This window comes from Phyllostomus hastatus, unplaced genomic scaffold, assembly GCF_019186645.2.
Source record: "Phyllostomus hastatus isolate PE091 unplaced genomic scaffold, TTU_PhHast_1.1 phas_contig_348, whole genome shotgun sequence".
In the NCBI taxonomy this organism is placed as follows: Eukaryota; Metazoa; Chordata; class Mammalia; order Chiroptera; family Phyllostomidae; genus Phyllostomus; species Phyllostomus hastatus.
This window is the reverse complement of record NW_025333860.1, coordinates 1,388,090-1,415,689: the sequence shown is the minus strand read 5'-3', so window position 1 is coordinate 1,415,689 and position 27,600 is coordinate 1,388,090. Positions and strand designations below refer to the sequence as shown.

The window sequence follows — 27,600 nt, the reverse complement described above, 5'->3', positions numbered from 1 at the left end:
CTCAAGTAGAGTGAGGAAACCAGTTTGGGGGTATCCTCCAGTGGAGGTAACAGGGCACCATGTGCAGGGAGAAGAGGCACCAGGGCTTGGTCTGCCCCAGGCACAGAAGGTCCAGCAGACCCCAGGGCCTCTAGCCCATGGTTTCAGGTCAATTTCAAGTTCTCCTGTTCATTCAGACCTCCAATCTAGGGTCCTACCCTAGGCCTTCCGTGAAGGGCCAAATCAGACGCCTCTGACAGAGCACTGTGGAGTGTGGATCTTCCCATGTGAAGTTGGTGGCTACAGTGGCTGTAGGTTGTGCCCCTCTTGGTGGCTGACCCTGACCCTAGTCCTGGTTGCATAGAGGGTACAGAGAGCCAGGCCCCAAATCTGCAGTGCCCGGCCTGCTTCCTCTTCCTCACCAGGACCTGTGGGTGGAGAGGAAAGGGGCCTGGGACGTCAGCAGGAAGAAAGCCCAAGTGCCCTCCTGCCGAGTTACATCTGTTACCTCCCTGTGACCCCTGCTGCCTTATTTGTCCAACAAATCAGATACTGATTCCCTTTTCAATAAAATTTTATTTTAAATCCTTAGTGAAGATTTAAAAAGAAAATATAAAGTGCTTGGCTTTGGGGTTGGGGGAAAAGGAAATGTCCCCCTGAGTTCACACCATTTCCCAGTTCAATTCCTCAGAGAGAAAAGAGGGTATATCTCAAAAAACAAAACAAAAACAAACAAATTAAAAAAAAAAAAGATAAAAACCAGCCGGATAATATGAGGAGTTCAAGGACATAACCATCACAGAAAACCACTAAGAATTATCACTGAGGGAGGCAGGTCAATAATGTGGAGAATGAGTCTCAAAGAAATAGGAAGAGAGTGGAGAGGAGGAAGGTAGGTCCCCCAGGCTCTGCACCAGGGACAGAGTGGCTGTCTGGTCCTCTGGAGTCTCCTGCAGTAATTGCCGGGCAAAGGCCTGTTCCATCTGTGCCGGAAGTTGGGGGAGAGGGTATCATGAGAACAACAGGCAAGGCACTACTCCCATCCCACCCCGGTAGGCCCTTCTCCTCCTGGAACCCCCTTGCCTGAATAGGCAGCTATTCTTTATGTATGTATGTATGTATTTTTAGAGAATGGGGAAGGGAGGGAGAGAGAGGGAGAGAAAGATCAATTAACTGCCTCTCGTTCACACCCCAAGTGGGTTCTGAACCCACAGCCTAGGCATGTGCCCTGACCAGGAACTGAACTGGTGACCTTTTACCTTGCAGTATGACACTCAACCAACTGAGCCACACCAGTCAGGGTTAGGCAGCTTTTCTTACCCTGCCCTGAACTTACCTGCACTGAGATAAGACTCTGTGGGGTGTGGTTGGGGCTAGGGTCCTCCTCTAAGAAATTCAGTGTCACCTGGAACTTGGGTTGGGGGCCTAGGCCTTGGAAGTATTTCTGCAAGTCTGAAAGAGAAAGGGTCAAAGGTTGGAGAAAAGAAAAAAGAAGGGAGAGGGCCATAGACAGGGAAGGAGGAGAAAGGTGGCTATGAGGCCACTCAGAGACCAAAGCCAGAGAAGCTGCAGGATCCCAAGGCTGCTGCCTTGTGCGAGAAATTCTAGGAACTAAGTGGCTACTCGCCTATATGCAGATGGGGGAAAGTACTCCCTCCTCCAGCAGGAAGTACTGTATTTAGTGGTAGCCAGCTGTTACAGAGCCTGACATGCCCTCTGCTGGGAGAATTTAGAGTCCTCTCAGCAGCAGCTCTGGCTGTTAACTCAGACGTGGCCACACCTTGGTTGCTTGCTCATACTATCCTCGCTATGCTAGGGCACCTACGGCCCTGGGAACACTCATGCTCTGCATCCCCGGTGCTCCTGGCCCCTGCTCCAAGGCCAGGTTTAGAGTTGAGTGGAGGCTGGAGGTGGAATTCCAAGTGTGGATGGGACAGGGCAACCTGAGAGGACACCTGGAGTGTGGCAGGGCCAGGATGTGTGACACATGCCAGCTTCCCTGAAGGTGTGGATGGGTGCATGTGCCAGTGTGTGTGTAGGAGAGAGCCACAAGGTGCACCTTCCCATGATGATTGCATGCTTCCACGCAGCAGTGCTCTCTGAGCTGTGACACTTTTGTGCACTGGGCTCCACCTGAGCCCGCCTTCCGTGGCATAGGCTGCAGGAGGAAGGCTGTCAGACAGCTTTCAGGGCTGAGCATAGGGCCACACAGGATGAGCACCTGGCAAGTGCAGAGTGCCATGTGTGGGCTGTGGTGGTGGGTCTGCTGGAGGGAGCACACAGTGGGGGCAGGGCCCAGGGGGACTGAGGGGAGGGGGAGGAGCTCAGGGGCTGGGCTGTAGGAACCTCACCTCTGCAAAAGTGGGTGGTTCTGAAGAGCTCCACACACTTCTTGGGGGGCAGCATATGTGGGCCTGGACCAGGTGGGGACTGGGGCGCACTCCAGGAGATGGGAATGGGGCAAAGGCGCTCCACGAAGAGGCCTCGGGAGTTGCTGGCCACCAGGACACCCTTCTCAAGCTGGCTCAGCAGGCGATGGGTGGGCTCTTGCGGGCCAGGCTTGGGAAACACCACCTGTTCAATGCTGCACTGAGAGTCTGAGGGCTCAGCCACGAGGCGGCAGTCCAGGCTCTGCACCTGGGCCTCGCCCACCACCTGCCCATTGTAGATGAAGGTGAGCAGCAGCGAGTAGTCTGCGGACAGAGAGCAACCAACTGTACCAAGTGCCTCTCCCCAGAGGCCCACCTGGTCAGCAGGGGATTCTGGGAAAACAAAGAGGGGCTCCTTGCAAATCCAATGTCCTCATTTTGCTGCTGAGGGACATGAGGCCCAGACAGGAAGACCAAGCAAGGGCTGGGGAGGACAACGCAGGCTGTGGGGTGGGGGCAGCAGCTCTACCTTCTGAGGTTACAGAAGTCGCCCTCCCTCCTCCATATGCCCCACACCCTCACCAGCAAGGGACCTCCTGCCAGACCCTCCCATCACTCAGAAGAGTAACTGATACACAGATTCCCATGGGGGCCTCAAGGCTTAATGCCCAGGCTCTTAGAGTTTATAAGAAGGTACCAGAGATAGGGCCTCTGCTTAATCCATAGAAATCAATGTTTTAAAGCAGATTTCCAGGAAACAGAATGCAAAGGGGGTATTCTGAGAAGTGAGCTGTTTGGAGTCTGGAGTCTGGCCAGGTGTGCTGCCTGGAAACCAGTGCCTATGCTAGGGTAAGGTGAGCCCAGGTCACTGCAAGCCCTGACAGATTAGATAATGTGTGTACAGTCCCAGGGAGCCAGCCTATGGGGACAGGGAGCAGGGGTAAGCCAGACACGCCAAGTACCTGAGTCAGGAGGGGGCAGAAGCTCCAGAGATACCTGCTCTCCTTGGAAAGGGGCCTCACTTGTGTCTGCGCCTGGAAGGGAGAAGGCGCATGTCATTCAGAGCGGGACTGGGGAGTTCAAAGGGCAGAGGGTGTGGCAAGGGCGATGACAGGAGGCAGGGGAGGTGGTACCTTCCTCAGGCTCAGGACTGTTGCTACTGCTGCTCCCAAAGTCTGAATGGCCAGCTCCCCCATTGGCCTCCACCTCCTCCTGCAGACATAGTGCCTGTTGTTGGCCTCCTCTCCCCCTAGTTACCGTCCTGCCCTCAGGCCCACAAAGTTCCTGTCCTAGCTCTTACGTTTCTGAGGGGGTCCTGGAGCAAGGAGGGACTGAGTATACAGTTCTTCGTGGTTTCTTCGTTCTCCTCCCTCTCGGGGGACACAGAGCTGTGGTGTCTCTTTGATGGTGGTTTCTGGGTTGCTGGTGAAGCTGTAGAATGTGGGAGAGAAAGGTCAGAGCCTTAGGTGGGGATGGAGGGTGTGGGGGAGAGAGGAGGCAGTGAAAGGATGGGCAGGACTGGGCAGGGGAACGTGGGAAGCAGCTCCCCAAGGACAGGGACAAGGCAGAACTCTGACCGAGGGGCCTGGAGGGAGTCCCAACACCCACCCGGGAGGCTCATTCTAGGAGTGGTAGGCAAGGGGACACTCACCAGGGAGGGTTCCTGGTGGCAGCAGTCGATACACCTTGTAGGGCTCAGCCCCATCCCTATGGCTATTCTCAGGAACCTCCTCAAACTCAGTACTCTTGTTGAGAGCACAGCGCAGACGAGTCTTCCAGATGGCAGGGCCTTCTGTGTCCCCCTCCTTGTATTTTCCCTTAAATATCGCCCAGGCCTTGGAGACAGAAGTGCAGAGAGGAGGCCCGTTACAGACTGCAGCAACACGCCACCAGGGCCGGCGTCATGGATGTGTGGCCCAAGCACTTGCACAGAAAGGCCTGTGTTGGGTCCATGCTCGGCTGCTGCCATCTTGAAACCCTTACTAACGTCTGCATTTTCATCTTGCACTGGGCTCTGACAATTACAGAGCTGGCTCAACCCTCTGCTCTCCCCTTTATCTGACACCTAGGCAGGCACAACCCCTGGAGCTTCAGTGTCAACTCTATCTCTTACTTGGAAGGAGGGGCCAGTTCCCAGGGCCTTTCACCTTGAAAAAGGCAGCATCCTGGTCCTCCCGGAAGTCCTGCTTGCCTGCATGCTTCCAGGGAATCCGGAACATGGTCTTAGCTGCATCTTCCCAGCACACCCCTGGGAACTGTCCACTCTCCACTTGCTCCACCACCCAGTTCCGGAGCTTTCGGGTGCAGCGTGCCCTGCCTGATGCCATCCTGGAGATAAGAGCAGCAGGCAGCATCAGTAGAACCAACCAACACTTTAGGAGGTAACATCTGCTGAGGTTCTGGCCATTTGGGTTGTATTGTCTGGCAAGGACCCCCAAAGAACCCATCCCTCTTTTTTCTCCAGACATATCTGAAAAGCCTTAGACACTGGTCTTAAATTTAAGACATTTTCAGGCATCTATTGTTTGGAAAAGAGCATTCCCTTGGTGGCCTGTTCCTGGTCAATAACCCAGCCTGCATTCCCAAACATTTGCAGAGGTCGTGTCTGCTTCTGAGATGCCTCATCAACCTTCTTCAACCACCACCCCTACAACTTCTCCTAAGACCCCCATCCTTCCCCTCTGCTTGCCCTAGGGGTAGGTGGGGCAGGGGCGGAGCTTCAGCAGATGTAGGCAGGGCCAAAAGGCCAGAAAACAAAAGTGTGAGTGGACTGGAGCAAACAGCCTGGCAGCAGGTGCACCCAGCCTTTGCCTGTAGAGTTTGGGACACAGCCCCCAGCCAGTCAGGTTGGCTCTCTCACTCAGGCCAACCTCCTGCTTCCCGAGTCATAGGCCTTCAGTCAATTCCCATCTAGTAGAGGGGCCCCCAGGACCCTCCTTCTGCCAACCTGGCCGGGCCTTCTAGGCCTACACCCAGGCTGCCACCACCAATTCTTGGCTGATCTTACCTGAGCGGCTGTGCAGGCAGTCCAGAGCTCAGCTGACCTCAGCTCCGCTGCCGGCTAGGGAGCTTCCTGTTGACTCCTCCCTATTTCTACAGTCCCCACCCTAAGTTTCAGTTCCCCTCCTGGGAGGTCCTTTTCCCTGAAATCACGTGGTCTCTGAGTTGCAGGGCAATGGGTGGCCACCAGAGGGAAGCAGCATCTGAGAATCTCACTATCGGAATCTCAGCCAGGGGAGCAACCATCCAGCTCAGGCTCCTTCCTCCTCCCTCAGATACTCCTTCTGTCCGGCCATGTCTGTGACACTGCTGCTTCCCTAGGGAGGCCACAGTGTGCTGGAGTCTGGCGCCAGGGCCTCTAGGTAGCTCTGTACCACCTATGCATCTATGTTCCCTCACAGTGCTAGCTTAGTATCTATTAGGTAACCTCAAATCTCAGCTGAATTTGATGAAGAGAAGAAGGGAGGCAGGGAGGAAGGAAGTCAGCCCGGCCAAGTAGCTGGATAGGGAGGACATCCCTTTGCCATCCATGGTGTCAATTCTTTTCTGATCCTGAGTCCAGGGAGGGTCAACTGGTGGGCTGTAGGGGGCCCTTTCGGCAAAGCTCTGTTCACCCCCCTTTCCCTGGTGCCCCCAGATGGTGGGGTCAGGAAGAAGGACCACCAAGAAGCCTGGGCAAGGAGATGCCTCTTTATTGGTGCTGGAGCTGTTCCTGAGGAAGTGGGGCCATGGGACCCTCACCCTCAGCTACTTCCTCCTGCGGGGGATACTCTGTCCCAAGGGCACCTCTTCCATCAGCTTCTGCAGAGAGAGAGAGATGACGATGATCCTGGAAGTCTGGAGCTCAAACACAGGCTAGACAGGGGACCTCCAGAACAAAGGGCCAGAGACAAGGCTGGGAGGGAAGCTTCACCTGTAACAGGCGGGCGTGGTAGGCAGGGGCATCCTCCCCAGCCAGCGGCTGTGGGCGCACATGCAGGTAGCGCTCTGCAGCCGTCTCCAACTCCTCTACCTCATACAGGGTGGCTGGGTCCAGTGAGTGGGCATTGATGAGGCTTACAAGATACTCTTTGTAGTGTGCCCTGAGAGATGAGAGAGGGTGAGATATCGGTTCTTGTGTTTGGCTACTGGTAACTGAGTGTGCCCAGCACCTTGCTGAACACTGGCATACTTGGACAAACAAAATTGACAACCCTCAGCTGTGTAGGTATGCCAACCTGTGCGCATTACTTGCTACTACCTATCCAGGCCTTTGCCCAGAGAGCCCTTTCCTTCTCCTTGCAAGACCTACTGCTCCCAGAGACACATGATGGGAGCTCCCAGTGCTCCTATCCCTCTCTCCAACACCAAGCTCCCTGCCAGGCACTCACTGGCAGAGGCCCGCGTAGCCTGCGGGAGTCTCCTTGCCACAAGCTTCATCCCGGAACCCGTTGGGAACCTCCTTCTGCTCCATCACTCGGCAGCCACCTATGGATGAGGGCAGGAAAAGACACTTTGTTAGGAAGAGGCCACTGACAGCCAAGCCCTAGGAGAACAGGGATGGAGGCACGGGTGACAGCCTCCAGGAAGGGCCGGAGGACAGGAGGGCCAACTCTAACGGTGGTGGTGGGGTGTACTTAGAGAAGCCACTGTGGCTGACTAGCTCTGACACAGAAGCAGGGACCTTGCTGTCCCTGCTTTTATCCAAGCTGGCTCTTGGCCCCTAATCACATACCCTCGGAGACAGCTCTTTTTTGATTTAGCTTTTGAATAGTTAACTTATTATGTGAAGGTCTTACTCTGTTTTGATGGTAAGAAGTGGTGTACATTAGAGCCACAAGTAACATCTCATTGTCTCAGGGAACCTAAGACAGTGCAGCTAGCAAGTCTCACTACATACTCATTGAACTAAAGAATCATTATCCTTTGGGAATGACAGAAGAGATTATTGAGGTGCCAGATGCTTTAATGTGGCTTCATTTAAAATAGCTGAGCTGCAAGGCGAATATTACCCCGATTTCACAGAGGAAGAAACAAGGCCCGGGGAGGTTACCTCGCCAACGGGCACACAAGTCAGCATGGGATGGGTCTTCAGCTCAGGTCTGACCCCAGACCCATGCCTCCCGTTTTCCCAATTCACAGGGGGTGCCCAGCCACCCTCGCCCCTTCTCTAAGACTGGTCCCAACACTCACCTCCAGGGACCGCCCGGGCGCCTGCTGGGGGCTCTGTGTTGAACATAACCTTATTATCCTGAGAAGAGGCAGATGGGTGGGCGTTAGGTTCTCCTTTGTGCCAGCCCACTGGGTTTTCCAGGAGAGCTTCTCCCTTCTTGCTAGCCTGGGCTCTGCCCCCTCTCCTGGATGACCTGTGAACCCAGCCAGGTTGGCCCCCATTACCTGTAGCAGCTTCTGGAGCCGGACAGCAGTCCAATCCCGCAGGTAGAAGAGGCAGTCTCGGGGATGGTGTCCGTGCAGGGACTTTTTCACCCTGCAGTTAGGGTCTGGACATTTCTGGTGGAAACCCAGATGGAAGAGGGAAAGTTGGAGACTGTTGGGGTCCTGTCCTCTCAGGAACCCTTGAGTGAGGGGTGTAGGGGTGGGGGGAGATGGAGACACTGGAGGGTCTGGAGCAAACAGAGGGGAAAGGGGACAGAGAGAGGTAATTTACCCCCCTCCCCCACCAGCCTCTTCTTTTCCCCTGGGCTGCTCCTCAGTGGCCTCTGTCCCTCACACCCAATGGCAGCCCCCATCATTCCATCCCTTCCATGCCCATTCTCTGGGCTCACATTCTTGGCATAAAAGGCATTGTAGCATCCACTGCAGAACTGGTGACGGCACTGGGTGCAGTGAAAGTGCATACAGCCTCCTCGGGCCAGTGCGTACGAGAACTTGCATTTGGGGCAGTCTGAAAGGAACAGCAGGTTAGGGCTAGGGCTGCCACTGCTCCTTGAGACCCTCAAAAAATGAGCCTCTGGCAACAATAAATTACCAGGCAAACAGGCGTAGTGGGGCAGCCTTACCAATGCCATTTTCCTGAAGGTACATTGCCAGGCCCTGGGCCTGGTATTCTGGGTCATTGGTGCGTTTCCAGTTCTGGAAATCCTCGCAGCTTCGGCCCCGATGCTGCTCTTCCCACTGCCAGAAGGAAAGCAAGAGTCACATGGAAGCTCCATCCTAGGCCCTTCTTGCCAGTCCCTCTACTCATACTCAGTGTCCCTGGCTTAGCTATGGCACTGCCATCCAACATTTGCTCTAATCCACAGGTGGCAGACACAAGGCCTGCAGGCCAAATCTGGCCCTCCACTTTGTTTTATCCACCTGGCACCAGCGCCAAGCTCCTTCCCCCTAGTTAAGGAGTAGTTACATTTATACAGTCCTAAAATCATACTCGGACCTTTAAAGGCAACCATGAGGCTCACGTGGCCCCCGGTGAAAATGAGTTGGACACCCCTGCTCTAATCTCAAACCGAGGAGCCAGCATTGGTGCTTTCATTCCCTCACACCACCGTGCATTCCCAGCAAGTCTTGATTCCACTACCTAAGCCTAGCTAACATTGTACTGATGTCTATTTCACACCCTGTCCTCTTTTTCTTCATCCCTACTGTGACTATCTTACGCTGTGCCAGGTCAGGTCTTGCCTTGGCTACTATTCTCTCTGCTTCCACTCAGGCTCTCCTATGGTCCAAACTCCACCTTGCAGCCAAAGTGCCTTTGAAGGTGTGTGTCAAACAGCTGCAAGTGGACTGGGAGTGCCCTAGTTTTGAGGTTCAGTGGTAGTGTCTCAGGGGTTTATTTATCGTGTTTCAAAATATAGATGCAATATTTGGGAGACCAAATATTAAACTTTTTAAAAGGCAAATGAAGCCCTGGCTGGCGTAGCTCAGTGGATTGAGCACGGGCTGCGAACCAAAGTATTGCAGGTTCGATTCCCAGCCAGGGCACATGCCAGGGTTGCAGGCCATGGCCCCCAGCAACTGCACATTCATGTTTCTCTCTCTCTGTCTCTCCCCCCCGACCCCTTCCCTCTCTAAAAATAAATAAACATATATATATATATATATAAAAAAAAAGGTAAATGAAGTTGTGTCACCCCTTGCTTAGTCTTAGAATAAGAGGCAAACACCTTCCTCACTTGGCCTCAAGGCCTCTCTTGACCTGGGGGCTAGTGCCTCTCCAACTGCCTGCCCCTCTCACCGTTGCTCTTGAGGCACCAACCACACAACACTGTTTTCTGACTTTGGCTTTTGCATGGGTTGCTCTCTGTCACAAATACTCTTTGCATAGTTGACTTCATCTTAACTTTCGTCTTAAGCCTGAGCTTAAATTAAACCATTTTAGAGTAGACTTGCCTGACCTCTCTGTTCTAAGTAGTTCCGTTCCATTATTCCTAATCTCATATTCCTGTTTGTATTCCTCATAGAACTCATGCTTATGTATAATTATGCTCTTTCTCCCTCCCTGACTTCTGTTCCTTCCTTCTTCCTCTCCCTCCCTCACCAACCCTCTTCCTCCTCCTTTACCTTTCATCCCTCCTCCTGTTCACCCTTCCTCCCCCTCCATCCTTGTCCCCTTGGCCTTCCTCTCTCACCTTCTCCATCTGTCTCCACTCCTCCCTCACCCTTTCTTCCTTCTCTCACTCTCCTCTGTCCCTCCCTGACTAGCCTGTAAGCACTTTGAGCTGAGAGCTCACGTGTGTTCTGTTCTCCAGCATACTCTGAATCTAACAGAGTACCTGGCAGCAGCTCAGCAAATATTTCTGGAAGGGTGGATGTGCCTCACCTGACGCTTACAGCGTACACAGAAGGTCTGGTGACACTGCGGACATGTTGCCTCCAGCTGCTCACGCTCGTATATGAAGCCAAAGGAGCACTGTGGGTGCAGAGGGATAGAGCTGTTCGAGGCCTAACCAGGCACCACCCCCACCCTTCCAGTCAGCTCCTTTGGGCAGGCCACTTGCCTGGGCACACCACAGGAACTTGGGGTCCCGCATGAGCACACCTTCGGTCAGCTTCTTATGGAACAGGGCATAGGCATCTGGCTCCAGGCTATCTCGAAGCTGGAGACAGAATGCAGAAGTGGAGGATAGCAAGGGTTTCTGTTCAAAGCCCTGGGCACCTGAAGTCCCAGAGACTTCGGTACCTGGATGTCCAGAGTGGAGAAGTAGCTGAGCAACTGCGTGTCATCAGTGAGGTCAGGACGGCCACAGGCGGGGCACACCATGTCCGTGATGTGCTTCTCCTTCAAGGCGATGGTGAAGTGCTGGCGGAAGCAGTCAGGACAGATGGTGCACTCACAGGAAGTCAGGGCCTGCATCTAGAGGGGAGAGGGAGAGAAGGAAGTCAGAAGCCACAGCTGCCAGCCTGGGAAGGGACAGCAGCCAGGTGTTCACTGAGAAACCACTAATTAACAACTGGGCAGGGAGAGCAACTTCAAATGCCAACAGGTGCCAGGCAGGCAACCTAAATGTCTGAAGACAGCCAGGTGGAGGAAAGTAGACAATGGTAAGGCCTAAGGTAAAGGGAAGAATGCCCTCTAAAGGCATTCACATTCAATTAAAAGAGAACACACAAATAATTCTGAAATGGCAAAATGATAGAGATGGAGAGCAGACTGGTGGTTGCCAGGTGACAGGGGGAAGGGAAGAAGCTGTATATCTACAACTATATAGGGGAGGCATGAGGGAGTTCCTTCATGGTGATGGAATAGTCCCCATCTTCATTGCGGTGCCAGTTACATGACTCTCTACATGGGTCAAAACAGCACAGAACCCCCCCCCACACACACACACAAATCAAACTAGGTCTGCAGTCTAGCTAACACTGCATCCATGTCTATTTCTTGGTCTTCATATTGTACTCTAATTATACAAGAAGTCACCAAGGTGGGGAAGGTGGGTGAAGGAACACATAGGTCTCTGTACTATTTTTACACCTTCCTGTGAATCTGTAATTATTTTATATGTATGTACATTTACGATTACTGTAAAATGAAGAGTAAAAACAAAACAAAACAAAACACATACAGAGCCAATCTAATTAAATCAAACCGTTTTTGGCCAAAGAACTGCCACTTTTGACCTCGATTAAGTGGGGTCTCAGAAGATAAGAGGGGTCTGCTCCTACAAAATGGAGATTTGATGGCAACATTAAAGAATTACTATTAACTTTTTGTTGGGACACAGTATTTGTGGCTATATTTTCAAAGAGCTTTCCCTTTTAGAAATACATATTTAAATATTAGCAGAAAAGCCATGATGCCTAAGATTTGCTTCAAAATAATTCTGTTTGTGGAGTGAAATAAAGATTGCCCATACGTTTGTAATTGCTGAAGCCTGGTCATGAATACATGGTAGAGGGTGGAGGAGAAAGTTCGTTATACATTTTTGTCTACCATTGTGTAGACAAATTGTTTGAAATTTTCCATAATAGAACATTAAAAAATGGGGGTTGGGGGTATGGCCTATTTTTGCCCTCCCCTTCCCAGAAGCCTTCAGGGGCACATGGGCAACTGTAGAGCAAAAGACAAGACCAAAGACTGGCTGAGGTGAAGTGTGGGTCTAAAGGAAATATTCTAAGGCCAGGTTCAGTGGGAGGTGTTTACCCGGTTCCGGGGAAGGGCCCAACCACACACAGCACACTCCTGGGCAAGCAAGCGGCGCAGAAAGGCCCGGTCTTGGCTCTGCCTCACGGCTTCTACCACGTCACCCAGTTCATAGTTCCTGGGTGTCTCCTGCAGCAGCGACAGTGCCAGCTCAGCCCGGCCCCAGCTGGGGAGTGCGTAGACTGCCAAAAGCCGTCTGACCAAGCTCTGCAATGTGATTCAGGTGGAGAGAGAAGTGCCTGTCAGACCCAAGGCTCCTGCCCTTCACCCTTCCCTCTGCCCCTCTATGTGGCTCTTCACCTCCTCCCAGCACCTGCTTGTCTGGATCGTCCCATGAAAGGGTGGGCTCCGGGCCACTGTCCCAGAGGCGCTGATGGAAGGGCTCTAGGCGCTGGCGCTGTAGCTCAGTTAGGGCCCGAGCCACGTCACCCCCGTGTTGGAACAATGCTTGAAGAGACCCCTCCTCAGGCCCAAAGCCCAGGGATCGGAGTTCCTGCACCTGAGAGTTGGAAGTAAAGAGAAAGAATAAAGAGAGAAAAAGCAAGCAAGGAGAGAATATGAGAGGCTCTGAGACCCATGACCCTCAACCCTGCCCCGCCTCTAGCACTTCTGGTACCTTCTTCCGCCGGGCCCTCACACACTCTTCCACAGCTTCATCAAGATTGCCATGACGATCCAGCCAGGCTCTCTGGGCCTCCTGACAGGAAAAGGCACCCATCCCCGGGGCCTGCTGTCCAGCCAGCTCAGCTACCATCTCCAGCACGTAGGGCAGTTCTGAGCGTAGCCACTGCAAGGGCACCTCAGTGCCGGAGTACTGCAGAGCTGAGAACACCTCCTCTGGACAGGCGCCTGCAGCTTCTCCTTCCTGAGGCACAGTCCCACCCAGAGGGCCTATAAGTAAGGGTGCCTTCTATCCACCCTCAGCCCAAATCAAAATGCTGAGTGGTTGAGCTCAGACTATGATCATGTGAGCAGAGCAAAGCAAACCTGTCATGTGGGAAGTGTTAAAAACAGGTGGCCCTGACCGCTGTCGCTCAGTGGATTGAGTGCCGGCCTGCAAACCAGTTGCTGGTTCGATTCCCAGTCAGGGCACATGCCTGGGTTGCAGGCCAGGTCCCACGTAGGGGGCACAGGACAGGCAACCACACACTGACATTTCTCTCCTTTTCTTTCTCCCTCCCTTCTCCACTCTCTAAAAATAAGTAAAATCTCTAAAAACAAACAAACAGGTAGCTGTGACTAACAATGACCAGATTTATAAGAATTCATATTATTTGACTGCAGCCTGTCCCTCCCCCACCAGTTCAGCCCCACCTCATCCTAGACCCAAATCCTCACCCGGATCTTGGATACTAGCTGAAGACCCTCCTCCCGCATCTTGTCTTGGCGCTGCTTCTCAGGGTCCCCACAGGAGCTGGGCAGGGGGGCACTGAGGCGTCGTTGAGGCCCTGGCTCCGGGAGTCGCTCTTCTAAAGAGCTGGCATTGGGCCGGGAGGCATGCTTTACTGGGACAGGGCTGCTGGTCCGGTTGCACATAGCACACACCCAGCCAGGGCCCGAGTTGCAGAAGGTACAGTGAATACAGTACCAGACTGGAGTCTGCGCAGAAGACAGCAAAGTATCTCCCTGCTGGGAAGGCAGAAAGAATTATCCCATTGAAAGCTGGCTGAGGCTCAAGATGGAAATATAGGGGGCAGATTGGAAGACATGGAGAAACTGAAGGAAAATGGGATGAGGAGGTGGAGAATGGCTTACAGTAACAGGTGCAAATAAAGAGCTGGGAAGGCCAGGAACAGGTTACCTGAAAGGACTGCGGACAAATGCTGGCATCTCGAGAATCCACCACCAAGCTAGGAGGCTGGGCCAGCCGAGGTCGTTCACACATGGCACAGAGCACAGCTGCTGCCTCGTTCTCAAAGGTGCAGCTCTGGCAGGCCCAATGACCCCGTGCAAGTTCAGGTTCTAGGCTCCCAGAGCCTTGGGAACTCATGATCTCCAGCCCCAACCCCTTACAGCCTCTGGGCCGATCACAGGCCACACAGAGCACTGCCCAAGATTCATTTAGCACAGCACAGGTGGCACAGTGCCAAGGCAGACGGGCACTCGTATGATCAGGGGGTGAAAGGGAGTTGTCTCCCAGGGCCGGCATGGAGGTTAGCTGGGGCCGTGGTGGAGTTGAGGCAGGTAAGCTGTAATGGAAAAGCAGACATGGCCTGTGAGGGGGCCCTGGTGCCCTGGTTCCTCACCTTGGGCATCCCTCATTCTCTGTGTGATGACACATGGCTCTGACCTTTGCACATTTTGTTCTGTCTGGAACACTCCCATACCCATAGTCTGTTCAACATTTAAACAATAGCTTTCAGTTTACATCTTGCTGGTAGGTATTCCTAACGTAGGGCCTGACCCATTCTAACTGCTTAAAATACTGCCAACTGGTTAAGCTCATCCTTCAGACTAGGCTGCACCCTCCTACTACCTATGTGAGCAACATGATAATCTATCTTGTTGTGACTGCTACTAACTTGATATGTGTGTCTATGATCTCCTGGAGGGCAGTAATTAGTTGCTTGCCCTCTATAAAACAGCCTTTAGCACAGAATGCAATACACACTAGATACTCAAGTAATTTTAAGATCTCTCAATTTCACTCCCTCCCAGAAGTGAAGGCCTCTCACCTAGGGGTCAAGTGGGCAGTCTGGGGGACCCAAGGCAAGGTCTGGCGGAGGTGATGGACACGGGATGGGTGCCCATGGAACAGGCGATCACAAGCTGGGCACAAGGCCTGTTTACAGGCTGAGCAGTGCAATGTGCCTGGGGCAGAACCACAGAGGAAGCAGGGACCAGGAGTGGAGGCTGGAGAACAGGAGAAAAAGAATAGAACATCTTTCTGGAAAAGACCAGGTTATATCTGAATGTGCTGCAGAAGGGGATCAGTTACAGGCTACTTTTCAACATATCTCAACTCAAGGAAACCATTTTAATCTCTCCTAAAAAAAAGAAAGGCAGCCCTGGTCGGTGTGGCTCAGTGGGTTGAGTGCCAGCCTGAGAACCAAAAAGTTGCCGAATCGATTCCCAGTCAGGGCACGTGCCTGTGTTTCGGGCCAGGTCCCCAGCTAGGGGCAAGAGGCAACTGATTGATATATCTCTCGAACATCAATATTTCTCTCCCTCTCTTCTTCCCTCCCTTCCCTTCTTTCTAAAAATAAATAAATAAAATATTTTTTTTAAAAAGGCAGATAACCAAGAAGATAGACAGAGGAGGGCCCCCAAATTTCCATCAACATGGTCTACTAACCCCTCTTGCAATATAGGACCAATAATACCTGGGGCAGATGGTGTGGTGAGGGGACTAGGAGCAATCTCTCTCAGTAGAGGGGCAAACTCTGAGAGCTGTAGCATCTGAGGAAAAAGGGCAGGGAATGAATAAGTGTTTGGGGAGTCCCCTAACTCCTGCCCGTTTTGTTCACCAGGCCCCAAAGTCCCATTCCTGCCTTCTTTGCATCATCATCAACCTTGTCTTTCAGCAGCTGCTCCAGTGCTTGCTCTCTTGGGTGAGAACCCTGCAAACAAGATAAGAAGAATTCCACCTACAGTCCTAGAACAAGGCCCTCCCTCTAAGCCCTGGTCCCCAGCATTTACAGAAAGAAGAGTAAGGGGAACTCCCAGGTTGCTGCAGAGACTGTCCATGGCTTAGCAGCATGGGAATCCCTAGACTGGCTTTGGAGTTAGGCTGAGCTTCCCAGCCTTGGTGCTTAAGTCCTCAGGACCAGAGACACCTTACCTGTAACAGGAGACTGAGTTCGGTCCGAAGTAAGAGTACTTCCAGTGTGACTGTAGCAACTTGATACTCATCCGGATCCTCTTGCCCCTCAGGGAAGCTCAACCCATCTGGCTGCTCCTCTGTGTAGCCATACAATCGCAGAACATCCCGGCCCCCCTGCCACACATTCGCAACCAGTCACCACCCAGCAAGCCCCTTTCCAACAAGACTGAACCCCTTCCCATTCTGCCCAGCTCAGGCGTTTTCTAGCCAATCCCCGGCCCAGGCCAAGATCCCTTCTCTAATAAGGGACTCCAGGGGCTTCACCTGCACAGCATCCACTGTAGTTCGAAAGACGGGATTATTGAACTTGACCCCGCGCCAGTACCGAGGTCTTTGAGGGCTGAGGAGATTACGGCCATATTTCTCCAGGATATTCAGGGCCGTGGACAGGGTGTTGAGGTAGTTTTGGGGCTGAAAGCAGTTATAGAGCAGAGAGCTGTGAGCCCCGCCCCGGGCTCAGGTTCTCTGTCTTCCTTCAAAGTGGGTCTGGGCCTCACCTCCCCGTGAGCATTGCAGCGGACCAGGCGTGCGGCGTCCAGCTGCAGGTAGCGGGCGGCTGGCGGTAAAGATGTGACCAGCAGCGGCCGAAGCTGCTCCAGGGAGAACGACTGCCCAGAATCCGCCCTCAGGGCGCTCACCAGCTCCTCGCGGGCTGCCAGGAAGGCCCGCGCCTCCTCCTCCCCCGGCATCCCGAGACAGCAGTCCGCCACAGCCCGGTCGCCGGCTGGGACCCAGCACTGGTTGCGCGCGGCCTGAGCACCGCCCCTTCCGCCTGGTGTCGGACTTCACGACCCGCCCCGGACGGCGCGCCTTCCTGGGTTACTCAGGCCACGGTTACCCTTGAGCCCCTCAGTCCCCAGCCAAGCTTAGTCTGGAACAGGAAGTACTAGAATAGAGGGCGGAACTGCCGCACAGTTTCAGAGGAAGAGGAGGGGCTTAAGGCTAGGAGGGCTGGGTAATGGAGTAGCGGGGCGTGGCCCATAAGGGTGGTCCCAGCCAATGAGAAGGGTAAATGGTCCCTGGTCTCCCCGCCCCCACGCCCCGAGAGCCTAACAGCTTCTAACTTGGTTCTAGAGCTATTCCCCGCCTTCCAAGTTGGCCCGCCCCTTTCCGGATAGCCAAAGGAGCCGGATTATCCTTATTTCCCTCAAAGCCTTCCTCTCTGTCCTGACCTGTAGGTCTTGCTCTTGTCCCCACTGGGGAAGTCCCACTCTGCCCGGGACTGTGCCCGGCTCAAGCGAGTCCCGCCCCTTCTCCGGTCAGTCCGGAAGGCTGGGAGCCCCCGCGCCTACTCCCTTTCATAGCCTGCTAGCCCTTCTCAGCCCCAGGCTCTCCCTTCTACTCCCAACGCTCTGATCCCTCTCCGGCCTCTCCTCACAGTCACGCCTTCTAGAAGGAGCCCTGCCACTGAACACCTCCTTTCCCACACTTCCACTTCTCTCACCCTAACGCCGACTTCCTGTAAGCCCCGCCCCTTCTCGGGAGTTCATTCTCCACGATCCCACTCGTCCGAGCCCCTCCCTGGCCTTGGACCCTGTCAGCACCGCCTCTCCCAGTCTTAACTAGCCGAGCATGGCTGAGGGACTCCCTACCATTTGCGGCTTGCCAGGGGGGAGGGGAAAAAGGGAAGGGGGCGGGGTTGAGGGGGGCGGGCCTGGGTGTGGGGAGTGAAAGCGAAAGCCCCGGAGGCGAGCCGGGAGACCGAAATCTAGCACACTGAAGCAGCATGGCCAAGCCTTGTGGGGTCCGCCTGAGCGGGGAAGCCCGCAAACAGGTAATGGGTGGCTGGGAGGCTAGGAGGGGGCCGGGGAGCCCTCGTGGTAGAGGTCAACCTGGGTTCCAGGGGACCAAGTCGTTCCGGAGAACTACCCCAACCTCTTCGGTGCTTTCACTTCTGACCGGGAATTCCCAGATTCCAGCCCTCTGGCCAGTCTCTGCACTGAGCATGGACTTCCAGGGAAAGCTGGCTTGTGGTGGGAAGGGCCCGAGCTAAGTTGGAGGGCATTCCATTGGGGGTGGGATCTTACTGTTGACAATTGAGACCCTTAACCAACATCCGGGTACTGCTCTCTGTGTAGGTGGATGTCTTCAGGCAAAATCTTTTCCAGGAGGTAAGTCTTCTGGATTCAAGCGATTTGGCCGAGAATCTTAGACCAATGCCTGAGGGTCACAACCTCTCAGAGTGACCCCCAAACCCATCCTAAAACTGGACCCTACTTCCCTTATCAAGCCTTCACCCAAGATAAGCTCCTAATTATTGATCTCTACCTTGATTTGACCCCTCTTAATACTCCCCCCACTCCTTCCATTTCTCTCCTCTCTTTTGGTGTGAGGGGAAACGCTATGGCCCTGAAGCAGGAATACCACAGTTCTAACCTTGGTTTTTGCCACTTCCCAGCTTGGGCAAATCCCTTCACTTTTCAGGGCTTCAGTTTCCTCATTTGTTGGCCTTGGGTTCAATCATTTTCAAGGGTCCTTCCAGTCCCACTTCTCAGATGTCTCATTGAGTGTCTTCTGTGATTCCCCACCCTTGCAATGTAACACACAGGCTGAGGAATTCCTCTACAGATTCTTGCCACAGAAAATCATACACCTGAATCAGCTCTTGCAAGTGAGTAGTGTGAAACCCTCTTGCTCCATCCCATGGCCCCCATTTCTTCCACCCACCGTCTCCAGCTAACAGCTGGGCTCAGCGTACATAGAATAGTTGTGGGTGGCGGACTAGGAACTTTAGGATGGTGTGAGGCCTGAGCTGAGGATGGGAGGCAGAGGGCAGGTGGGATGTGTGGAGGGAAGGCTGGGCAGCCCCTGACAATAAGCTCTTGCAGGAGGACTCCCTGAACGTGACCGATCTGACCTCTCTCCGAGCCCCACTGGACATCCCTATTCCAGACCCCCCACCCAAGGATGATGAGGTGAGGCATTCAGGGTGCAGGGCTTAGACTATAAACCCAATGGAAGTGATGGCTTTCCAACCTCCATGACTTTTCTGAAGCTGCTTTCCCCCATTCTCCTTTAGATGGAAACAGATAAACAGGAGAAGAAAGAAGGTAAGAGAGGAAGGGATGGCTAGGGAAAGGGAAATGGCACAGTGACTGCTGGATGAGAAGAGGTCTAAATCCCCTTTTTTCACAGTCCCTAAGTGTGGCTTTCTCCCTGGGAATGAGAAGCTTCTGGCCCTGCTTGCCCTGGTTAAGCCAGAAGTCTGGACTCTCAAAGAAAAATGTATTCTGGTAAGCCTGGGAACTGAGAGAAATAGAAAGAGAAGACAGGCCAGGCCCTGGGGTCCTTCAGAAATGCAAGTCTTTCATGCAGGAACCCATTCCTGAAGTAGGAAACTTCCATCTGTGATGTGGATGTAGACACCTTTTGTTCTGTTAGACCTCTGATACCACAGTGGTATCCCTGAAATCAGATACTGTGCTATACCCACCTCTATAACCTTAGAACTCACTGCTGTACCAGGTACACAGTGCAGGTGCTATAATATAGTAAGTTGATTTAAGAGTTTGGGCCCTAGGGGAAGACTGCCTGACTTCACATCATGACTCTATGACTTACCTAGCTGGTCACATAAGTCTCTTAGATGTTCTGTGACTCAGTTTTCTTATCTGTTAGAAAGGTATAAAAGAGCATTAAACTTGAAAGTAAATTAAATGTATAATACATGGTATAGTGCTTGGCACATAATAAATGCTCCATTAAATAGAGCCATTATTAGGAAGTAGCGGGAACAGGAAGAACCCAGTAGGTTTGTTGAATGAGTCCTACATGATATCACTTCACATAGGTGATCACATGGATCCAGCACTTGATCCCCAAGATTGAGGATGGAAATGACTTTGGGGTGGCAATCCAGGTAAGAAAAGGGTGTGTGAGGACATTAAGTGTGGCTTGGGAAGTGAGGGTTAGGAGCTAAATGTAACTGGGAGGAGGAGGGAGGTGGTGCGTGAAGAAGGAAGGAGAGTAAATGTTTTCTTTGCCTCCCGTCTCTTTTGTTACCACAGGAGAAGGTGTTGGAGAGGGTGAATGCGGTCAAGACCAAAGTAGAAGCTTTCCAGACAACCATTTCCAAGTGAGAGCAGCTGAAAGGCCAGCATGGGGCTGCTACAGGAACATTTTAGGGACTTCCGAAGCTGGATAGTCCCATCAGGATGATGGGGGGCTTTGGGAAGGGTCTGAGAGAATATATCTCTGTGAACACCCATTCCTGTGCTTCTGGCAGGTACTTCTCAGAACGCGGGGATGCTGTGGCCAAGGCCTCTAAGGAGACCCATGTAGTGAGTGGATTGTCCACCAGCCTTTCAGCTGAGGCTGGCTGGGGGTGGGGTGAGGAAAGGGGGATAGAGATTCTCTTTGTCTTGTTTATGACCTTCCCCATGTGGGGAATATCAAGCCAAAATCATTGTCTAGGGAGACTAATTTGGGCTTCAAAAACACTTGACCCCTTTTTTTTGTTTGTTTGTTTGGAACTATGGGAATCCCATTACTTGGTGCTGAGAAGGGCTCATCCTCAAGTTACCTATTCCCTGTATGAGGAAAGCAGACTATGTCCCAACCTCCCATGGGGCTGACTCAGCTTTGCCTTCCACATCCCAGATGGATTACCGGGCCCTGGTGCACGAAAGAGATGAGACAGCCTATGGGGAACTCAGGGCCATGGTGCTGGACCTGAGGGCCTTCTATGTGAGTGTGGAGTAAGCCCCCTCAGGGAGCTGGGTGAGAGAGGGCAGAGGAAAGGCCAAGAACCTGATTACTGTCCTTCTGTCTTTCTTCCAGGCTGAACTTTATCATATCATCAGCAAAAACCTGGAGAAAATTGTCAACCCAAAGGGTGAAGAGAAGCCATCTATGTACTGAGCCCAGGACTAGAAAAGAAATAAATTACCAATGCTTTGTTCAGATTACCTCTGGTGTGTGTCATTTACTTAAAAAACATTTACTGAGTGCCACCTTTGTCCAGACACTGAATGTGAATGTGCTGTGAAAGGGAAAGGGTTCCAGGTAGATAAAGATGAATTAGATGCCCAACAGGGTGGAAACTTACATGCCATGACAGCCATGAGGATAACCTATATTGGGGATTTTCACAGGTTATTCCCATTTGGGGATCTCATGAGTGCTTCCTGGAAGAGGTGGCATTTGGGCAGAGCCCTTATAGGAAGAATCAGGCTTTGGATGGACAAGGAAAAAGCTCTGTGGGTGATGTCGGAATAAAGAAAGGAAAAGGCTTTCATCATTTCATCAGCCCAGAGCAAGCCTGGAGGAAGAATGGTTTCACAGGAAGAATTATGGGTAAATGGTTGGACTCCTCAAGGCCTGGGAGGTTAAAAAACAATCCCAAGGCATTATGATGAAGGAAATCACACCAGAGGACATTAGGGGTGTGTACATTTTTCTTTCTTTTTTTATCCACCTTCAGCCAATCACTGTCTTCATTTCTACAGATAATTACATGAAGGAAACGAAGGGCCAGATAACGTGTAGTTGGAAAGGTAGCATAGCTCATTCTTAAGTGGAAGCGTCAGTCTCCAGTACAAATCCACTCCTCCGATAGTAGGAACAAGGTAGTCGGCTACGTGCCCAAATTCGAAGATCTGCTTCTGGACACCCGATACAGGGCGCACCCCACTGGCTCTGTGGGTCCTATCGGGGCAGCACAGGCTCACAGAAGCCATCCCGCAATCACAAGCTAAAGTCGGTAACCTACCCAATCTGTGAGCTGGCAGTTTTTGCTTTACAGTTGTGGGTTCTTTCCAGTCCGCTGGCGACAAAGGCGTGGCAAGGTCTGGGCGAGGCTAGTGATTGGACAAAATAGGAACCTCTAAACCTATCAAGTGGCACCATGTGGGCAGTACTCTAGAAGCGGTCCCGCTTGAGCAGGCGGTTCTTGGTCCCAGACACAGGCGCGAATCTGAGGCCGCCCCCTGGGGGCTGGCGGAGGCGGAGCTCGGTGCCGCAGCATGCAATTGCCACCGCCTGCATTCCCAGCCAGGCTGGGGCCAGGAGTCTTTGAGCCGAGTCAGGGTCAACCCTGAACCTAAGTGACGGGGTCACGGGAAGGGCCAGGGAACGTGCCAGGGTGTTAGAAGAAGCTTCCCGGAACCGAGCTGGGGCCAGGCTCGCCATGGGGGAGGTGGAGATATCGGCCCGGGCCTACGCGAAGATGTGCCTGCACGCTGCCCGGTACCCTCACGCTGCGGTCAATGGGCTGTTGTTGGCGCCAGTGCCGCAGTCGGGAGAATGCCTGTGTCTAGCCGACTGTGTGCCACTGTTTCACAGCCACCTGGCCCTGTCCGTCATGCTGGAGGTCGCCCTCAACCAGGTGCCGCTGCTGGATGCCCACCAAATATGGAGAAATCCCCTAACACCCCTAGCCCAAGCCCATCTCCGGCCTCTTAGCAGCCGTGTACAGCCTCAGGCGGGTGGCTCGAGTTAGTTACTGATGGCCCCTTTCCCACGGCAGGTGGATGTGTGGGGCGCGCAGGCCGGTCTAGTAGTGGCTGGGTACTACCATGCCAATGCAGCTCTCCATGACCAGAGGTAAGTGGGGTAGCCAGAGACAGAAGACTAAGGGTTATGGGGTGGGGGTGGGGTCAAGAGAACCCCTCTTGGCTATTTCTTCAATCTTGCCTTAATCAAAGGTTTAGGAGCAGGGACTGTATACCAGGCATGAAGCTGGTACTGGAGTGAGGAAATAGATTCTTGGGAGGAGCTGTGATAGGGGTGGGGAGGACAGCTGTGTATGAATAAGAAAAGACTAACACTAGTTTAAACTGAAGTGACCCCCCCAAACTGCTGACAGAACCCCGGAAGACCAACCAGCAACTTTAAAAAAAACCCTCAAGAAAGAAAAATTTACTTTCTTTTTTTTTTTTTTAAGATTTTTATTTATTTATTTATTTCTAGAGAGGGAAGAGAGGGAGGCGGGGAGAGAGAGAGAGAGAGAGAGAGAGAGGGAGAGAGAAACAGAAACATCAATGTGCGGTTGCTGGGGGTTATGGCCTGCAACCCAGGAATGTACCCTGGCTGGGAATCGAACCTGGGACACTTTGGTTCCCAGCCCGCGCTCAATCCACTGAGCTACGCCAGCCAGGGCTGAAAAATTTACTTTCTATAAGTAGAAAAATAGATCTACTTATATATTAATCATGTATCTAGATCAAAGTATACATACTATTTTGTAACTTGCTTTTCCCCTATTTAATAAATATCTGATATTTTCCCATCTCTACACCAAGACCTACCTTACCCTAAAACTATGTAATATGAATACGGATGTACCATAATTTACTTAATGCCTATTTTGAACATTGAGACTGTTTCCAATATTTTGTTAGACTGCCCTGTTATTGCAGTAACTTTTTCCTTCCTTCCTTCCTTCCTTCCTTCCTTCCTTCCTTCCTTCCTTCCTTCCTCCCTCCCTTCCCTCCCTCCCTCCCTTTCTAAGAAAGAGTGGGAGAGGACCTGGCTGGTGTGGCTCTATGGATTGAGTGCTGGCCTGCATGCAAAGCAAAGGGTCACCAGTTTGATTCCCAGTCAGAGCATATTCCTGGGTTGCAGGCCAGGTCCCCAGTGGGGGGCTCACAAGAGGCCACCACACATTGATGTTTCTCTCCCTCTCTTTCTCCCTCCCTTCCCCTCCCTCTAAAAATAAATAACATCTTTTTTTTTTAAGGGATAGGGAGGGAAACATCATTGTGTGAGAGGTACATCAATCGGTTGCCTCTCACATGCCCCCAACCAGGGACCTGTCCTGCAACCCAGGCATGTGCCCCAACCACAAGTCAAACTGGCAACCCCTTGGTCCACAGGCCAGCACTCAATCAACTGAGCCATACCAGCAGGGTTATAGTAATTTCTTTATATAAGTGACATTTCTGGGTCAGCATATGTGTAGTATACAGTTTAAATCTGGATGGTTATGCCAAATTACCCCCCAAGAAGACCATCTTTGATTTTCACTTTCACTAGCAGTATCTGAGCACCTGTTTCCCACAGCATCCAAGCATCAAGCAGTTGTGCATGAAGCATCAAGGAGACCGGATCCCCCTGCTTAGTTACGGGGAAAGGCAGTCACTGCACCAATGTCTGTGAAACCTGGGAGACACAGTTCAAATGGATGGGGTCTCTCCAGTCAGCTTCTCACTTCTCTGATCTTCCCTCTACACAGCCCTGGGCCCCTTGCCTTGAAAATTGCTGGGCGGATTGCAGAATTCTTCCCTGATGCAGTACTTATTATGGTGAGGCTTGGGTTTGGAGGAGGGGGTTGGAAAGAAAACAGAAAGAGGGATCCTTGAAGCCCTCACTTGACCTGGTTGTCCACACAGCTGGATAATCAGAAACTAGTGTCTCAGCCTCATGTGCCCCCAGTCATCGTGCTAGAGAACCATGGTCTTCGCTGGGTCCCCAAAGACAAGAATTTGTGAGTGCCCCACTCCACTTCTTGGAAACCCACAGTACCAGGGCCTCTGTCCTTGATTCTGCCCCAAGGGTCATTCTCTAGACCTAACTTCTGTTAAGTGTCTGGCTCCACTGCCAGCTGAGTTTGATCTCCATGGGGGTTATTATTTCAGAGTGATGTGGAGGGACTGGGAAGAGTCACGGCAGATGGTGGGAACACTACTGGACAGCCGGGCCCACCAGCACCTCGTGGACTTTGACTGCCATCTTGATGACATCCGGCAGGACTGGACCAACCAGCAGCTCAACACCCAAATCACACAGTGGGTTGGTCCCACCAATGGAAATGCCTGAGCCAGGAACAGAGAGGGAGGGTCAGGGTCCAATAAAGAGACTTGATCTGATGGATACCGTTATGACTATATTTATTGTGCCTGAGAGGCAGAGTGAGGGAGAAACCTCAACAGGCTTAAGGTAGGACAAAATCTGGAGTTCCCTGTCAAAGACAGGAGTTCTCTCTTGGATCCACCGCAGTGCGAGAGGAGGCTCTCAATAGATCATTCCCTTTGTTTCTCCCCTGGGCTTCTTCAGCTTCTCAAAGTTCTTCAGGATGATGTCATATAACACTGCCTACAAGGCCAGGGAGGAGTGGAGATTAGCCATAAGCCCCCTGTGGCTCTGTGCCCCTTTTCAAACCTTGTAGAAAGACTGAGCTTTGTCACCCTTTACCCCAAGCCTGGAGGGTCAGGGGATGGGTAGCCTGGGAAAGTTGCCTCTGCCCACCCTTGCCCCATCCTCTCCTCCTCACATAAGCATTTCGGATCTCCATGACCATCAGCCGGATGTCCCGGTATTCTGCCTCATCCAGCTCGTGCACCAGCTGCCGATAATCACCCTGTGGAAGACCTGGATCAGGGCCGCCTTCAAATGTGTCCTTCCCCACTGTCATGCACCCTGACCTGGATCTCACCTACCACATGGGGCTGCTTGGCTGCTTTGGCCACAGCATCGCCTCGCTCAGAGAAATACCTGTGGGAAACAGAAGGGTGTGGAGTGGGACAAGGAGAGAGCCCAGGCCTCTTTCCAAGCCAAGGCAGGATGTGCACGTGGGTGCAGTTGGACAGACACTCACTTGGAGATTTGACTGTGGAATCCTTCCAGCTTGGTGTGAAGGGCTGTCATCAGCTCAAACACCTTCTCCTGGGGAAAGAATGCAAGGGGCAAACTGGAAAACATAATGGACTAGAGAGGTAAGAAGAATGGGGGAGTGAGGCAGAACTCTAACCTGGACAGCCACTCCAAAGTTGTTTCCATCCTCAATCCGAGGTATCTGCAGCTGCAACCAGGTGGTGACCTGGGAGGAGGGAATGGCATCAAAGCCGCATCAGCCTTCAACCCAGTTCCTGAGTTCCTCTCCTTCCTTGCTTCCTGCCCACTTTGGGTAGCAGCGTACCAAGTCCATCCTGAGGCACAGAGCCTAAAATTCTGGCTTCATTTGCTGTGCCTTCTCCCACTAAGACCTGGCAGGTGCCATGCCCCAAATGGCGGGGATCAAGGAAGACAAAGGGTTTGACCCAGAGCCCGGGGCGGTGGGGGGGCGGTGTGGAAGTGAAGTGGGAGGACTCACCAGGTTAAGCTGCTCAATGACATCTTTGATCTCAGGCTTTAAGCGCTGCAGGAGGATCACGATCTTCTCGTTGCAGTTCACTGGGCCACAGGGAGGACCTAGAGAGCGGCCAATAAGTTAGTCACATGGCCAGGACTGAGTGAGGGGTAGGGAAGAGGAATCCTTCCAGAAGAGCTCCTGAAAGATGAGACTCAAGTCCCTTCCCACCAGAGTGGTACCTTTGTCTTCATCATCTTTCTTCTTTTCATCCTTGTCTTCCTTCTGCAGGAAAAGAAGGGTTCTTGGGAGACAGGTCTAAGGCTAATTTTCCCATGGTTGAGTCCCTCCTCCCAGCTCTTCCTGGCTTGCCTCCTGCTGTTTCTTCCGCTCCTCCTTCTCTTTCTCCTTCACTGGGTCAGGCACTGGGATGTCCAATGGGGCCTTCAGATTGCTCAGGTTGGCTTCATTGAGAGCTGGCTCCTGGCACAGGGTTTGGAGGAGGGCTGGAGGCAAGGGCATCCCTCTCACCTCCTCACTCTCCTGGTTCCCAGACTCTCCCCCTTGGCCTCTACCCTCTAGCTCCCTGCCCAGCCCCAGTACCTTTAAAAATGCATCCAACTCAGAAATCTTCTTGGGGAAGTAGCTCCCAAGCAGGTTCTCTGTCTGTGAGTGAGGTAGGGGTGGGGAAGATGTGTGTCAGAAGCAAATGCCCTTCCTAGGCAGTGACGGGTATTTGCCCTGCCCAGCAAGAAAGGGCTGAACAGTAGGGATGGGGTGCTGATAGGGTGCTGATGAGGCGAGTCTTACCTTGGTACACAGGTCTTCACGGAACACATCCACCTGTGGGACATAGGCAGCCCTTTAGACAACTGGCTTTATGGCCAGTTCATTTGGGTACTGTTCCCTCAGGGTTGTGTAGGGCTCAATCTGGGGAAGGGTGGAGCAGATCCCCGTGGGACTGGATTTGGGGGATGAGGACATTTCTGGCTGCGAAGGGCGAGTGGTTCAGGTGAAAACAGATCCTTCGGGTCTCCTGGGCTGTGTAAGGAGAGGTGTAAGAGCCTTCTGAGACTGGGCAGGGATGGAGTACCCTGTGAAGTGGGCCCCGGGGCCCTCCCTGTGGGAAAGGCAATGAGGAGGCAAGGCAGGTGTGTGTGCGGGCCCAGCGCCGGGCCAGCGGACTTCCCCTCCACGCTAGCTCTCCGCTTCACCTCACCCCGCTGAACCTCAGCCGCCTCCTCTTTCTCGGCAGGCGAACCCCGCTGGTCTCCCCGGGCCTCCGATGCTCCCTGCATGGAGGCTTACTTAGGCTGGAGGACTGACCTCGACAAGTGTTGGGGGAGCTAGAGGGCGGATTACCTACGTCCTCAGCTTTTAGGCACCACGCTTTCCCTAATAGGTCCTTCCTCGAACCCCTAGCGCTCACCTTGGCTTGGGCTTCAGGCTGGACCCTGATCATGGCCATGGCTGGGGCGGAGGCCCGAGCACTGCACGAGGAGCGAAGGCTGGGCACAGAGAAGGGAAAGCGAAAGCAGCGCGAGTAACCCGCACGGCTTTCCTGGGTAGTGGGGAATGGAGGCACAGGAGGAGGCGGGGACAGGCTCGAAAGAAGGCGGGAGGGGGCGGGGGGAGTAGGGGAGCAGGGGAAGGCGGCTCCCGCGGGGCTCCCCCTAGAGCTGGAGCGAAGCGTTTCCACTGAAGCCCTCTGCCCACCTCCCTACCCCGCTTGCCTGCTCTCGAAGCCCCGCCTTCTCCACCCTCCTCCTCCCCCTCCCTTCCTCCTCCTCCTCACTCTGCCTTCTTTCCACTCCTGCCCTCCCTAGGTTCCGATTCTTGCCTT

The 27,600-nt window shown here is 53.0% G+C and overlaps 5 protein-coding genes across 10 annotated transcripts; 2 read left to right on the top strand and 3 right to left on the bottom strand.

Moving 5' to 3' along the window:
- Window positions 1–535: 535 nt before the first annotated feature.
- IRF9 (interferon regulatory factor 9) lies at window positions 536–5,884 on the bottom strand. 2 transcript variants are annotated; one of them, XM_045841126.1, is made up of 9 exons: window positions 5,356–5,884; window positions 4,496–4,676; window positions 4,000–4,183; window positions 3,649–3,779; window positions 3,482–3,560; window positions 3,311–3,382; window positions 2,331–2,672; window positions 1,316–1,431; window positions 536–962 (listed from the first exon to the last, which is right to left on the bottom strand). In XM_045841126.1, exons 2-9 carry the CDS (start codon window positions 4,673–4,675, stop codon window positions 816–818), a joined length of 1,251 nt encoding a protein of 416 aa, XP_045697082.1. In that variant the 5' UTR covers window position 4,676; window positions 5,356–5,884; the 3' UTR covers window positions 536–815. The 2 variants fall into 2 exon arrangements, with proteins under 2 accessions (XP_045697082.1, XP_045697083.1); XM_045841127.1 differs by lacking the exon at window positions 1,316–1,431.
- On the bottom strand, window positions 4,549–17,352 carry RNF31 (ring finger protein 31). Of its 4 annotated transcripts, XM_045841117.1 has the most exons (22): window positions 16,249–17,351; window positions 16,016–16,162; window positions 15,710–15,865; window positions 15,420–15,488; window positions 15,252–15,327; window positions 14,604–14,781; window positions 13,730–14,117; window positions 13,267–13,557; window positions 12,545–12,793; window positions 12,242–12,427; window positions 11,929–12,135; window positions 10,468–10,641; window positions 10,286–10,384; window positions 10,108–10,197; window positions 8,348–8,462; window positions 8,114–8,232; window positions 7,725–7,838; window positions 7,521–7,578; window positions 6,719–6,815; window positions 6,262–6,430; window positions 6,090–6,149; window positions 4,549–4,676 (listed from the first exon to the last, which is right to left on the bottom strand). In XM_045841117.1, exons 1-21 carry the CDS (start codon window positions 16,438–16,440, stop codon window positions 6,096–6,098), a joined length of 3,228 nt encoding a protein of 1,075 aa, XP_045697073.1. In that variant the 5' UTR covers window positions 16,441–17,351; the 3' UTR covers window positions 4,549–4,676; window positions 6,090–6,095. The 4 variants fall into 4 exon arrangements, with proteins under 4 accessions (XP_045697073.1, XP_045697074.1, XP_045697072.1 ...); XM_045841118.1 differs by lacking the exon at window positions 4,549–4,676 and having other exon boundaries at window positions 6,016–6,149; window positions 13,267–13,554; window positions 16,249–17,352; XM_045841116.1 differs by lacking the exon at window positions 4,549–4,676 and having other exon boundaries at window positions 6,016–6,149.
- A 31-nt stretch (window positions 17,353–17,383) lies between these two features.
- PSME2 (proteasome activator subunit 2) lies at window positions 17,384–20,658 on the top strand. 2 transcript variants are annotated; one of them, XM_045841168.1, is made up of 11 exons: window positions 17,384–17,525; window positions 17,830–17,862; window positions 18,300–18,362; window positions 18,580–18,666; window positions 18,771–18,801; window positions 18,887–18,984; window positions 19,542–19,610; window positions 19,759–19,826; window positions 19,977–20,031; window positions 20,351–20,437; window positions 20,531–20,658. In XM_045841168.1, exons 1-11 carry the CDS (start codon window positions 17,478–17,480, stop codon window positions 20,609–20,611), a joined length of 720 nt encoding a protein of 239 aa, XP_045697124.1. In that variant the 5' UTR covers window positions 17,384–17,477; the 3' UTR covers window positions 20,612–20,658. The 2 variants fall into 2 exon arrangements, with proteins under 2 accessions (XP_045697124.1, XP_045697125.1); XM_045841169.1 differs by lacking the exons at window positions 20,351–20,437; window positions 20,531–20,658 and adding an exon at window positions 20,256–20,303.
- Window positions 20,659–21,686: 1,028 nt separating this feature from the next.
- On the top strand, window positions 21,687–24,562 carry EMC9 (ER membrane protein complex subunit 9). The gene is made up of 5 exons (XM_045841149.1): window positions 21,687–22,076; window positions 22,218–22,294; window positions 23,925–23,994; window positions 24,082–24,176; window positions 24,328–24,562. Exons 1-5 carry the CDS (start codon window positions 21,879–21,881, stop codon window positions 24,506–24,508), a joined length of 621 nt encoding a protein of 206 aa, XP_045697105.1. The 5' UTR covers window positions 21,687–21,878; the 3' UTR covers window positions 24,509–24,562.
- On the bottom strand, window positions 24,563–27,360 carry PSME1 (proteasome activator subunit 1). Its single transcript, XM_045841147.1, has 11 exons — window positions 27,187–27,360; window positions 26,568–26,600; window positions 26,361–26,423; window positions 26,130–26,240; window positions 26,000–26,042; window positions 25,782–25,879; window positions 25,440–25,508; window positions 25,287–25,354; window positions 25,129–25,183; window positions 24,963–25,049; window positions 24,563–24,784 (listed from the first exon to the last, which is right to left on the bottom strand). The coding sequence occupies exons 1-11, from the start codon at window positions 27,223–27,225 to the stop codon at window positions 24,704–24,706; spliced, it is 747 nt and encodes a 248-aa protein (XP_045697103.1). The 5' UTR covers window positions 27,226–27,360; the 3' UTR covers window positions 24,563–24,703.
- Window positions 27,361–27,600: the final 240 nt, after the last annotated feature.